The following is a 13,141-nucleotide window of genomic DNA, read 5'->3' on the forward strand; positions in this document are numbered from 1 at the left end:
TTTTTTTTTTTTTTTTTCATATTGAAGCTATTATAAAAATCAGCTCTGCAGACCAGAACTAGGGAGAAGGATCTGTTGGCGGAGACAAAATTAGATTAAATGAGCCAGATTTCATTCTCATCTGCTGGAGACAAGGAAGCTGTTCCAGGCTTAGAATTGCATATAAAGAAAAAATTTGACTGTAGCCTCACCAATAAATCTTCCATGGCCAGTTGATTTTTTTCCACCTGTGCCTGGAATTCTCTTGCATGCCACAGCATCAGTGCACAACAGCAAGGGGCAGGAGAGAATTTTATTACTGCACAAAAAGTAAGATTCTAAGTAGCCAACCTCATGGCACCGAATCAAAAAGAAAATGGGTTGTTTGATTTGCTGCTTAAGTCCCAGTTTTCTGAAAGCCAAGAGCTTTAGCTATCATGCTGAGTTTGAAATTATTCCATTTTATAGGGACGACATTCAGTTGTGGTGTAGGAACCTACTGTGTCACCACAACAAGAATACAAATCCTACCACAGGCCTTGGCAACAGGCAAACACTGTGGTCACAGGGTGGTTCTCCTCAAGCTCAGAGTCCTGCTTTGAATCTCTTTAGTTTGGACAGGGAAAATAACAATTTATTTATTCCTGGTTTTATGTGTTCAGCACCTTTTCCATTATGAAACACTGAGAAACCAACGAGCTTCTAAGTAGAATAAATTACAAAAATATGGAGAAGGAATGGCTTAGCTGGGGGTATGAAGGTGTGGCCAAGGTTCAAATTAGACAATCAGTCTCATATAGAAGCAAATCACAAACTGGTTGAGTCATATGAAGGAAGATTCAGCCACAAACCTGAGTGTTGAATACAGAGCTGAGGAAAGTACATTTAAAATATAACAAGTTTCCTATTGAATTCAGTTACTGTTCCTTCCGTTATTTTGGGGGGACTAATCCTTGAATCAGATTTATTCTAAGGCATCTCATGGATTAAGAACAAAGGTGAAATCCTTCCTGCCTGCCTTTTGAACTCCACCCTTTTCCTGACCAAAAGAAAATAAAAAAGTTGGAAGGAGGGGTCACTGTGCTCCAGCTTCTTGGAAGAGATTGTCCTTACCACGCTTGGGATCATAATTATTTAGAAAGGCACATTAAGATGTATTATACTGCTTTAACACATGCTAATTCTTTATGAAATATATGTGATTAAGTTCTGAAGTGTGGCTTGATGATTTCTTGTCCTAAGACAGAGTACCTGGAGGGAAATGGAACAAATAGAGCGCTCGCATCACAGTAACAGAAATATTACAGCGGAGCACATAAGGGAAATAATACCAGGGAGGTCAGCTCGTGATTCCCAGCACAGCTCAGGCACAAGGGCCCTGCTAAGAGCTCGCACAGGATCCTGGCTGCAGGGGAATGCAGAGCTGGCAGTGTCCTAGGGCAGCCTGCCCAGCCCTCCTCCGCACCAGTCCCCTTGGCTCCGGGAACCTGTGCCAGCTGCTACCTGCTCCCGGGCTTCCCCTCTCCCTGGCTCCCCAGGCTGTGGACTCGATGTCTTGTGGCTCCCAGCCATGGACTCATTTGGGATGATTAGGGTCAGGGGAGTTGGCTTCCCTTGGCTGGAGCAAGATTCCTGCATTAATGTTCTGTGCTGAAGAATGAAATCACCGGGAACTGGCCCCCTTCCCAGTACTGAATTTCACCCACAAATGCACCCACTGTTAAACTGTCAGCTCCTGTCTTGCTTCCCACAGGCGAGAAATATTCCTACAATATCCACTATCTAGTCCAGAGTCTAAGCTCTTCAGAGTTTTAACTATAGAAGATAATAAATGGTATTAAAAACAATAGTTCAATCATTATACAAGCAGTAAAAATGTTAGATTATGTGCCAAGAATGCATAGAAAAGTATGTATTTTACTAAGTCATTCTTCAAGAATTATAGAAAATACTGGTTATTTTATTGCAAGAATTACTTGCCATTGATTTAAGTGGAGCCAAAGAAGCATCAAGATATTAAAATAAATAAATAAATAATCACAGTTTGGTTTCAAACAATGAGAAGGAGGAACATTTAAAATATTCAGTATCTAGTAACATATATAGGAAAGTCAAAAAGCAACTCTGCAGACCTCAATAAATGGTCCTAATTGGATCTGGATGCTTTTCTCAAAGCCCACAAATATGCAGTTCGAATACTTGCTCAGTTTGGTATCTCCCATTGCATTCTTTTGGAGGTTTACATTTCTGACACGTTTACTTCTAATACTCTAATTTATTTAGTGTGAACCGCTGCAGTTTTAGCAACACAGTTACCACTACACTTACTTAGTAATTCCTTCTTGTATCATATATGTTGCTAAAATAAAACGTTTTGGACTACAGAACAAGTTGTCTCCTTAGCAGGGAAGTGATGCCTATACAGTGTAGCATGGGAATATGAGATTGTAACACCTTTTTTTTTCCACTATAAAATCTTACCACACGTTTGATGTTATGGAACACATCACATGAACGGATCTCTTTAAAAGTTATTCATTCATTAATTTGTAAAATTAACACAAATTTCTGTGGCTAAATCATAGGATTTGAGACTGTTGAAAGAAGTTAGAATCAGCTGCATACATTCTTTAAAGTCTGGGAGTCCTACCATTCTATTTTATCTGTACTCTTAGAGCACATAAATTGCAAAAATAATGCCCAGGTTGGTTTCTGGTACTCATAGAAGTGGCTGATTTTTAATTTTTAATCTTTTTTTTAAGGACATGTTTCTAAGCAAGTGACTGCAAAATTTAAGGTCTTGTGACTGGAGCAGGGTGTCACAGAACCAGGAATCTAATCTGCAGCAAGACGGTGAACAAGTCATTCAAAGCAAGACTGTGGAAGAACCAACAAATGTTTTTGTTTTAAATCCCACCAGGCACCTGCCTTAAACTTTGCTCTCGTTTTAGGATGAACTTCACCCTCCAGCCCAAAAAGAAAGAATATGCACACACTGAAAGAGAATATCAATGGGATTTAAGCAGAGCATGGTTTGGCATTGGCAAATACCAAACAAAAACAAGGTTTTGTTTGGTATTTGTTTATGTGTTATACTTGCTCTGAGAGTGACACCTCTTCAGTCACTTTGAAGTCAGCTTTTCATTACTTCTTTCTTCCATGTACTTTTCCAACAGCTTTCCAAATCTCAATAAATATGCATGGACTGATATTCTGTTCCTCACTGTTGCTGTTCAAAGCACCCCCTTTCCTAAGCAGGAGTCTGAATGGAAGACTGAAAATGGAATTTTCCTTTGGAATAGCACCGGAAATTTCCATGACAGCTGGAAGTGGGATTCAGGCCTGAAATCCTGTGTTTTGCAATGGAGGGGGATATTTCAGAATAATCTTTGACTATTAATCTGGAAAAGCTGACTTGACCTCAAAAACTTTAAAAAAAAATGTCAAGAGAAAGAAGGAGAGAGAAGGACTTTGTGTTTAGGAACACCCCAGTGCAGTGCTGGTTATGACAAAGGAGCGAGTAAAACTGTGGTGACAGAAGTTACTCAGCTTTTTAAAGCTGCAGTAGAACAGACTGAGACTAAGAAAATTAACTGGAGCTTGATGCAGCTTGTCAGCAAGAGCCTTCTTGCTGTATTCCTTCTAAATTCTTGCTGTCTTTAGTCTTAAACCACTGGAATTATTGAAACAGAATATAGTTTCTATAATTAATTCAGCTGTACTGCAAAAGCCCTACTTTTTAAAGAGATCACTTTATAGAGGTATTTACCCATTTACCATTGGGTTTTCCCATTAAACTCTTTTGTCAGGTATCAGAACATATATCACGGGTATATCAAGTATTGTCAAAGCATTCTTAATGTCCCTACATGTTTTGTCTTTGTCAGCCCACAGGAATCACTTCCAAAGGTTACAAAAATTTCAAAAGCACTTCTTTTTGCCCTCCATACAATTCAGGTCACCTCCCCAAGGCCTGTTCAAATCCTGCTTATTTCTCCCCAGCAAATGAGAAAGAGGAAGGCATTGTTTAAAGGCTAAGATAAAACATATTTCTTCTAGAACAATACTGTAAAACCTCCATTTTTTTCCAAAAAAAAAAAAAAAAAAGCAACATGATTAAGCTGGAAAGGACACAAACACCTGTGTTTCCTTTCTCAAGTCAGGTGCAAGCCTCATCCTCTGTTTGACAGAGTGTTGCAATGATCTCAGACACAAAATGTTATGAATTGTGAGTTTATTCCACGCACCCCACCTCATCCCACAGGAACCATTCATCCTGCTGCTATCCAAGGATCCAGAGTGTACCCAGGCATTCTAAATTTAGCTCCCAGAGTTACTGAGCACCACAAACATTTCCTAACGGCCCCAAGCACGCCTCTCAGAGATCAGGGTGTTACTGGAGAGTACATTGTGCTTGGAGCTTCCCTTCCTGGCAGCAGTGGGGAGCAGTGGGGCTGCCTCCTGTGGGAATTGCCCACCCCACTGGCTCTCCATGGGGCGGGTTCCCGACTGCCTGGCTGAGCCACACCACCCACAGCGACCGTATGTTCCACCTTCCAGGTTCATAGGGATGGTTTTCCACCTTTCCCTCCCAGAAACAAATGTCAGCATGGCTTGGAGCCACGAGCTCTTTGTTTAATATGGAAGCAAAATAATCCCGACTTGACCGCGGTGCCAAAAGTTGACAAAGTATCCTGAGTACGAAGTTCTACTCTATTTCTTTTTAATTAGTGTCTTTTGCAACGAGACAAATGATGAAAAGCACATGGGGACTGCCAAGATGAATCAAGGACATCTGGTAACTTTAACATTTCAACATGAAACAGAGTAGGTATTACTTGCAGATACTCTTATGTGCTGGTCGAAACAAGTAAAAAAAAAATATAAAATTAACAAAACTTTAAAGAAAAAGACTGTCTAAATGCTTTTGAATCTTTCCTTGGATAGCCCTAATTGCTGTTTGTCAGCTAACATGAAGCTGATCTTACTGAATTAGCTGTTACTTCCCTAAGACATGGTTATAATGGGAACTTTTAGAATTCAGATCATATTGCACTAAGATTATCTGGATTACAGTTTCTTAGAAACTCCAACTGCCTCTGAATTCCTAGTGAAAAACAACTAATCATGAAGTTAAAGCTGCTTTTTGATACTTGCACTGATATGCATCCTCTCGGGGCTTGTGACTCACTGATGATGCAGTACACACAAACCTGAAAAAATAAAAACAAAACCCAGCAATGACATCATCAGCTGCCACTGGGACTTATCTGCTCTAAAAGAACTGCAATGTTTCTTCCCTTCAAAAACCCACCTGGCATTCCTAAATAAATGAGTGCTAAACTGAAACTATAGAAATGGTATACTGAAAAATATTACTTAGAAGACATATTCTTTCCGGAGAAGAGATGTGATTTTCTGTCACCGTTGGCTGTGAAAGACTAAGACTAACTGTGACAATCACATTTTTAACTCTCAGGGCTTTTACATATTCACAGGATTGCAATATGATCAGTCAATGCAGTTGCCGGAAATATTCTAAAATTAGTTTGGCTCTAAAATAATTCACCAAACAGAAGACAGATTTACAGGAGTACCTGACATGCAGAGGTAATTACTACAATGCAAGGAACAACAGGTTTCAGCAAGATACTGTCCTTGTTACAAGCCATAAAAATTTGAGAATATTTTTGCATACGAGGCTTGCGATTTGGCCATTTTTCAAGGTATATCTGACATTAGGGATGTCGTTCCCTCCCCTGTGTACAAGCTATTTTAAATGTGTGGAAATTATACCTGTTCATTATTGGTATTTATGGACCTGATGGCTCCGAAAATAGCTTTTCAGCAGCAATGAATAAAACAAGCCAAAATGCCTTCTGCAAATGAAAGACATTTATTAGACAGCAGGAGAACATCAGCTGCAGTTTGTCTCCCACTGACTGGTTGTCTTTTAGGTTTCGTTTGGTCCAACATCTTCAGCTGCTCATGAGCTCTCCTTTGCCAGAAGGGGAATATGAATATGTAGATATGGTGTAATGTGTTACTTATCACAGAATCATGGAATGGTTTGGGTTGAAAGGGACCTTAAATATCATCTTGTTCCAACTCCCTGCCATGGGCAGGGACACCTTCCACTAGATCAGGTTACTCCAAGCTCTGTCTGATGTGGCCTTGAACACTTCCAGGGATGAGGCAGCCACAGATTCTCTGGGCAACTGTGCCAGGGCCTCCCCACCCTCACAGGGAAGAATTCCTTACCAATATCCCACCTAACACTGCCTGCCCTCTGTCAGTGGGAAGCCATTCCCCCTTGTACTGTCACTCCATGCCCTTGTCCAGAGTCCCTCTCCAGCTCTCTTGGAGCCTCTTTAGGCCCTGGAAGGAGCTCTAAGGTCTCCCCAGAGCCTTCTCTCCTCCAGGTGAACACCTCCAGCTCTCCCAGCCCTTCCTCACAGGAGGGGTGTCCCATCCCTCTGAGCATCTTGGTGGCCTCCTCTGGTCTCACTCCAACTTTATGACTATTAATGGCTATTCATATGCCCATCTCGAATGTAATTTTACACAAGTTTTGTTGCTAAGTGTTGGAAGTGAAGTAAAACGACCCCAAGCTGCCCTTCCCGGGGGTTTGGGGGGACGGGGAGGGCTGAGGGGTTGGGGCTTGGGGTCCTCACCACCGCGGGTGTGGGAGTGCGGGTCGGGCCCCACGCGACAGGCTGGAGGGGACATTCCTGCTTCAATACCTCATTTTTAATCATAAAATCATAGAATGGTTTGAGTTGGAAGGGACCTTGAAGATCATCTGGTTCCAACCCCCCTGCCATGGGCAGGGACACCTTCCCCTAGCCCAGGTTGCTCCAAGCCCCGTCCAACCTGGCCTGGGACACTTCCAGGGATGGGGCAGCCACAGCTTCCCTGGGCAACCTGTCCCGGGGCCTCATCACCCTCACAGGGAAGAATTTTTTCCCAATATCCCATCTAAATCTGCTCTCTTTCAATGGCCAGTTCCCCTCACGCAAAGCCGCTCCGGTGTCAAACCGCCCCCAGAGGCTGCGCCCGGCCCGGGTCGGAGGCTCGGGCAGGGACAGCTCCGTCCCCACCCCGCGGGACCAGCCCGGCCCCCCCCTCCGAGCCCCGCTCACCCTCCGGGAGCCGCGGCGGCGCCGGCGGCGGCGGAAGCTTCAGGGAAGCCCTGAAGGAGGCAGGGGGATTAGGTAACAGGCGATGTGCGCTCAGGTTTCCTCCGGGTTCCTGTGAGGAACCTACGCGTCTGGCTGCCTTCGCATGACTCATCACAGCGGCGCGGCTCTCGCAGCTCCCGCTCCCCCCCTTCCCCGTCACTGCCGCGGGCCGAGCCGCCCCCTCGGGCGGCCGCCGGACGCCCCGAGCCCCCTCAGCGCCGCCCGCGCTCCCGCCGCCGAGGCGCGTCCCCCCCTTAGCCCCCCCCGCCCGCCACCACCCCCGCGGCGTGCGCGGCCCCGCGGGCCCGGCTCGGGAGCGCGCGCGCAGGCGGCGGGCGGGAGGCGGGAGGCGGGAGGAGGAGGCGGTGGCGGGCAGGGACAGGGAGCTCTCTGCGGGCGCAGTGCTGATCCGCCGGCGGGCGGCCGGGAATGCGAAGCGATGGCCGCGGGCGGCTCGGGCAGCGGCGGCGGCGGCGGCAGCGCGGAGGAGAAGACCTACCGCCGCTTCCTCGAGCTGTTCCTGGGAGAGTTCCGCGGGCCCTTCGGGGCAGAGCCGGAGCCCGAGCCGGAGCCGGAGCAGGAGCCGGCGCCCCCTCCGCCCGCTGCCGATGCCGCGGGCGCCGCTGACGAGGAGCCCGGGGCAGAGGGAGAAGCGGGAGCGGCAGCTGAGGCAGAGGAGGGAGAAGGCGGCGAGGGCGACGCCGGCGACCCTCAGCCACCCGCCCCGCCGCCGCCGCCCCCGCCGCTGCCCCCGCTGCCCCGGCCGCTCTCGGAGTACATCACGGAGGAGGAGGTGGAGGGCGAGTGCCTGGACCTCTGCCTGCAGCAGCTCTACAAGTAGTGAGTGCCGGGCTCAGGGGAGCGGGGCAGGGCGCGGGGCTGAGGGGACCCTCCGGTGTGGCGAGCGTGAGGGCTGAGGGACCCCCCATGTGGGGACTGAGGGACCCCCCATGTGGGGACTGAGGGACTCCTCAGTGTGAGGCTGAGGGACCCCCCAGTGTGAGGCTGAGGGACCCCTCAGTGTGAGGCTGAGGAACCCCCCAGTGTGAGGCTGAAGGACGCCCTAATGTGGGGCTGAGGGACCCCCCAGTGTGGGGCTGAGGGGACTCTCCCGTGTGGGGCTGAGGGGACTCTCCCGTGTGGGGAGCGTGGGGGCTGAGGGACTCCCACGTGTGGGGCTAAAGGGACCCCTCCTGTGTGGGGCCGAGGGAAGGAGGCGAGGGATCCCCGAGGCAAAAAGAGTTCAGGACTTCGGCGGTCCTTGGGCTGTTCGGGGTCACAGTGTCCTGCCCTGCCCGGTTCCCCCTGCCCAAAAGAATCCTCTACCCTGTGCCCTCTCCTTCCCTCCGGCCGGGACAGGCGAAGGGAATAGACAAGGGAGAGCCACGAGCATCCATCTGGAGAGCAGCTTGGTGGGGAGGGAGAGTGGTGGGGGAAATGTCTCACGCTCTGGTGCCAGAGCAGGAGGGGGGTTTGCCTGTGGTTGATTGTGCCGAGGGTTTAAATTGAAATGTTCCCTGCGTGAGGGTTTGTAAACGGGGAAACCTCTGCCAAGAAAAAAAGGAAGGGGAAAGAGGAAGGGGACAAGGTGGTCCACCCCCTTCACCCTTCCAAAAAATCACCGCACACGGAGAAAACCACACCATGTATTCACAGACCGGGGAGAAAAGAGGAGTAGAAAGCCTTGGGAGAAAGCTATCCATAATCATGGGGATTTTTCTGCCGTCAGCTGGGGAAAGCCGGCTATACTCGGTTCTGTACGGAGGCAGTTTCCAGATCTGTGCTTTCTAAAGGCTGGTGCATAAAGAGGAAACAGATGGGATCTATTCCCAGTGTGGAAAGTCTGTGGACTGAAACCTAAAGATCAGTTCCCAGTGCCGTGTATTGTGCTCAGCTTCGGCTTTGAAGGCTTGAAATAGAAATGGTTGTTAGTGGCGATTCTTTAGGAAGCTTTTCAAACTGATGCCACAGGAGGAGACAAATGAAGCTGTGAAAATCCGCACAGCACACCGGGGAGCTTTCTGCCATTGAGCCGGTAATTGTAATGAGAGGTGTTACTCAGTCCCAGAAATAAATAAATAATAAAGAAAGAACCGGGTTTTACAACTGCATGGTCTGTTTCTATTCAGTTCTCATCTGCCCTCTGCGTTTGTGGACGATAGGGACGACACAATGATAGCTGCAGAGGACAAAGCTCTCCTATTCACACATGCTCACCCTGCCACCTTTGGAAAGTCTCTGGAATACAGCAGCACATTCATGGGATGTGGTAGAGAGCAGAGAGGCAAGTCCCTTCTACCTATTTAGGACGTGTTTTGTTGGGTTATTTTTAAACAGACTTGTAAGATCAAAAGTCACGTTAGTGCAAATAAAGTTTCAGACGTGGAGCAGATTATTTGAAAGTGTTATTTAAAGTGTATCCGCGAAATGAATTTGAACTTGAATTCCTCCCCCACCCCTTCTCTCTCTGCCTGTCCTCCTGCCCCAGGACAGGCAGATTCCCCAGTTTCTGAAGCCCATATTAACGGCTGAAATTATTAAGAAAAAAAAAAAAGACATTTTCAGAGGATTCTTTTTATAGACACAGCTCTTGCCAGGTTGTGGTTGTTCGGTTTTTTTTCAGCCTTCAGCATAAATCTTTCGATGGCCACTGAATGAAACATCTCTTGGCTTTGTTTGTGGTGAAATCAATGCAGACTTCCTTCCACAGGCAAAAACTTCAAAATTAAGGGAGCAGGAGATCACGTCATAAGAAACTCGTTTTCCAAAGGTTTAAATAATTTTATCAATGTATAGGTAATTCATTTTCAAATAGCAAATTAATATTTTTTTAACTGAAGAGTGATAGAAATTGATTTATATCTACCTAGCTAAGATAACTGCAAAGTAATTCTTTAAAACATTTAAAATGTGAGCCGAATCTGATAACTTCTAAGACAGAGCTAAACTGAAACAGGTTTTTCTTGAATGATGGTGAAATCTGAGGTAAGTGCAAGTATGCAAAACTATTCTTCAGGTAAGGTATTGTATTTTTAGTATACTCTCCAGTCACCAGAGAAACTTAAAACCGTGACAGGAGTATAAAACAGGCAAAAGTAGAATGTTTTCACCTTTTACAGCCAAGGGTTGGACTGGTCAGATGACTCCAGAGAAGGGAAACTTCCTGCATATCATTAAAGCTACTTTTATGCCAAATGGTTATGATAGTGTTAAAAACCAAAAAAAAAAAAAAAAGGCACTTGAAAACTCCTGTGAAGGGAATATTTTATTGGTTTGTCATTAGCAAGAGGGACTGTATTGTGAAGGCATGTTTTCTGCAACTATATATTAGTCAAATGACTGGTTTGCATTCTGTGTAGCATGAGGATAAAACCCATTGCTGTGAAAAATCCAGCAGCTGTTTTTCAGCTATTTTAGGCACAGAGCTTTAGATCTTTTTGAGGGAAGTGAGACCATCTCAGAAATGAGAACATATTGCCAATCATGAAGAAATATAATGGTTTTGTGCCACTGTGTATGAGTATCAAAGGGTTTTTATTTATGAGCTTTTCCTGCTCTTTTCCAAAAGACTCATATTCCCCTTTGAGATTTCCAGTTCCTGTTTTGTTGGTTTTTTTTCCTAGAGATAACATATGCTTGGAAAATTAGATTAATGTAATCTTTATATCTGCCTGAATGCCACAAAATGTGTCCCGTGTGCTTTCTTAGGGACCCTCCACAGGATAAACTCTCCAATGGGAGGTACAGTAGATGAAGAAAATAGTCAAAACCCAAGAATGTCTGAGGAATTTTATTGGAACACTGGCTGAAAGCCTGCAAGTTCAATTTGTGGTTATCTTCTGTAACATCTTATTCAAGATAAAAATATGTCATTTACGTAGTTTCTGTGTAGGGACAAATATACCAAGCCCTTAATCTGTTACATATGAGACCCCATCACTTCATCTGAGTCAGGAGCAGAACCTCTTTCTTCTCTGACTTATTTTAAAGGAAGAAGTTACTAACCTGATGTAACAAAGTTGCATATCATGCTCTGTTCTCTTCCTACTGATACTTTTATTAAATCTAATGCATTTTAAAAGCTGGTTCTTGACAAGACATCTGAAAAACTAATCAGCAAAGTTGTGGTTGCCAGGAGAGGACAGGGCCAGACTCTTAGAAGTTGTGTCAGTAGGAAGAACAAATTCATCTTGCTGTTACATTTTTTTCCTCTAGAAATGAAATATTTTGAAAAATTCAGCTGCATATTGTTCTTTTTCTCTCTTTTTTAACCCAGACTTTGATGGGAGTAGATACAGTTGGTATCATTTGTAGTTTCAGGTTCAGTTTGGGTGATTTTGGTGATACAATGTTTTGCTTTCAAATATTTGTTTAGAACCATCCTGAACAGGCTTAGATAGTAGGCCTGTTTCTCCAGTGCTGAGATTTTCAAAAGATGATAAGTAAAATAAAACTAAAATTAATTGTTATGCCATCTTAAGTGCTCAACTAAGGCACTGATGACAACATGGTTATTTTGAGGATTGCAAAAATCTTGCTCTGACTTGGAACATGAAAAGAAAAACTTCTAAGCACTGCCCTTCCAGATTTCCTCACAGAATGCTGTTCAACATTCACAGAATATCTCAGAGTCTAAAAAAATGCAATATTTGAAGTGAGGTTTTTTAGTTGATGCTTTCTTTGTATTAAAGAAAGAAAATATTTTTGTTTAGGTTTGTATCTTTCCCACAGTCTTACTATGAAAAATCAAGAAAGGCAACACAGGCTCAGCCTTTTAATACTGGAATTATGTAAAATGTAGACAGTAATGAAGGTTATGCCCCTCAACTTGCAATTTTAAACTAAAGGGGAGAACTTCTCGTGGTAATTTTCCATGAGCAGAAATCCTTTTTTAAATAAAGCAAGCTCTTAACTTGCAAACAGCGTGTTCTGCCTGCTGTCCATCACTGTTGAGTGAAGAGATGAAATTCTCTCCCTTTAAAAAGCAGATGTACATGTTTTAACTTGCTTTCTTAACCCCTATCCTATAAAAGCTGGCACTGTTGTCACTTTCTCTAAGTTTAAATTTATAGATGATTCTAGATTGCCTTTCTTAGCATCATATTAAATAGCCTCTGATGTTTTACTCCTTTATAATTTGCCTTTTATCACCTGTTCCATTGATTGCAATCTCAAAGCCCTTTCAGGAAATATAATTAACTGCTTGCCATCTCTAATATTCATCACAAGGACCAACAAAAAAGAAATACCATCCTTTTTAAGGTGGTGCTTTTTTTTCCATCATCTTTTGTGAGGTTTTACAATGGAAATGATAATGTTGGCCTGGGCCCACAGTGAATGACAGGAGTGGATAGTGATTGCATCTGCTGGGGGTATTTTCTAATGGTTAATGAGATTTGACAGAGAACATTAAATTTAGATTCAATATTAGGAATATTTAGTCTAATCTAGGTTTAGATTGGGATACTGGGAAGAAATTCTTCCCTGTGAGGGTGAGGAGGTGCTGGAATGGAATTCCCAGAGAAGCTGTGGCTGCCCCATCCCTAGAAGTGTTCAAGGTCAAGCTGGACAGAGCTTGGAGCAACCTGGGCTAGTGGAAGGTGTCCCTGGCCCTGGCAGGGGCTGGGATGAGATGATCTTCAAGGTCCCTTCCAACTCCAACCAGTCTGGGATTTCCCACACCCAGTTGCAGGTGTGGGAACGTCTCACAGGAGCCCCCTCCAAGATCGGGAATCTCTCCCAAGGGTCATCATTGGGCTGGCTGGGGCTGGCTGTTGATGCTCATGTCAGACCCGAGGGATTTGGGTGTCAGACCTGAGGGATTTGGGTGTCAGACCTGAGGGATTTGGGTGTCAGACCCAAGGGATTTGGGTGTTTCTCTGCAAAGGAATCCACAATAATCTCATGGGAGTGTGTGCAGAAAGTCAAGGGAGCTTTGATATTGCTGTTAGTGCCTTTTTACTCCTTAAAAGAACCTGCCA

The 13,141-nt window shown here is 45.0% G+C and overlaps 1 protein-coding gene across 2 annotated transcripts in view; it reads left to right on the plus strand.

Moving 5' to 3' along the window:
- Positions 1–7,582: 7,582 nt before the first annotated feature.
- PPM1E (protein phosphatase, Mg2+/Mn2+ dependent 1E) overlaps positions 7,583–13,141 on the plus strand; it is a 65,066-nt gene continuing 59,507 nt past the window's right edge. For both annotated transcript variants that reach the window (XR_001875922.1, XM_017821659.1), the window contains exon 1: positions 7,583–8,000. Coding sequence is in view for 1 of the 2 variants with exons in the window: in XM_017821659.1 (XP_017677148.1) it covers positions 7,600–8,000 (401 nt within the window). In the remaining variant the exon portion in view is untranslated. The remainder of the gene's footprint in view (positions 8,001–13,141) is intronic.

Source organism: Lepidothrix coronata, unplaced genomic scaffold (assembly GCF_001604755.1).
Source record: "Lepidothrix coronata isolate B3197 unplaced genomic scaffold, Lepidothrix_coronata-1.0 Scaffold91, whole genome shotgun sequence".
NCBI classification, from domain to species: domain Eukaryota; kingdom Metazoa; phylum Chordata; class Aves; order Passeriformes; family Pipridae; genus Lepidothrix; species Lepidothrix coronata.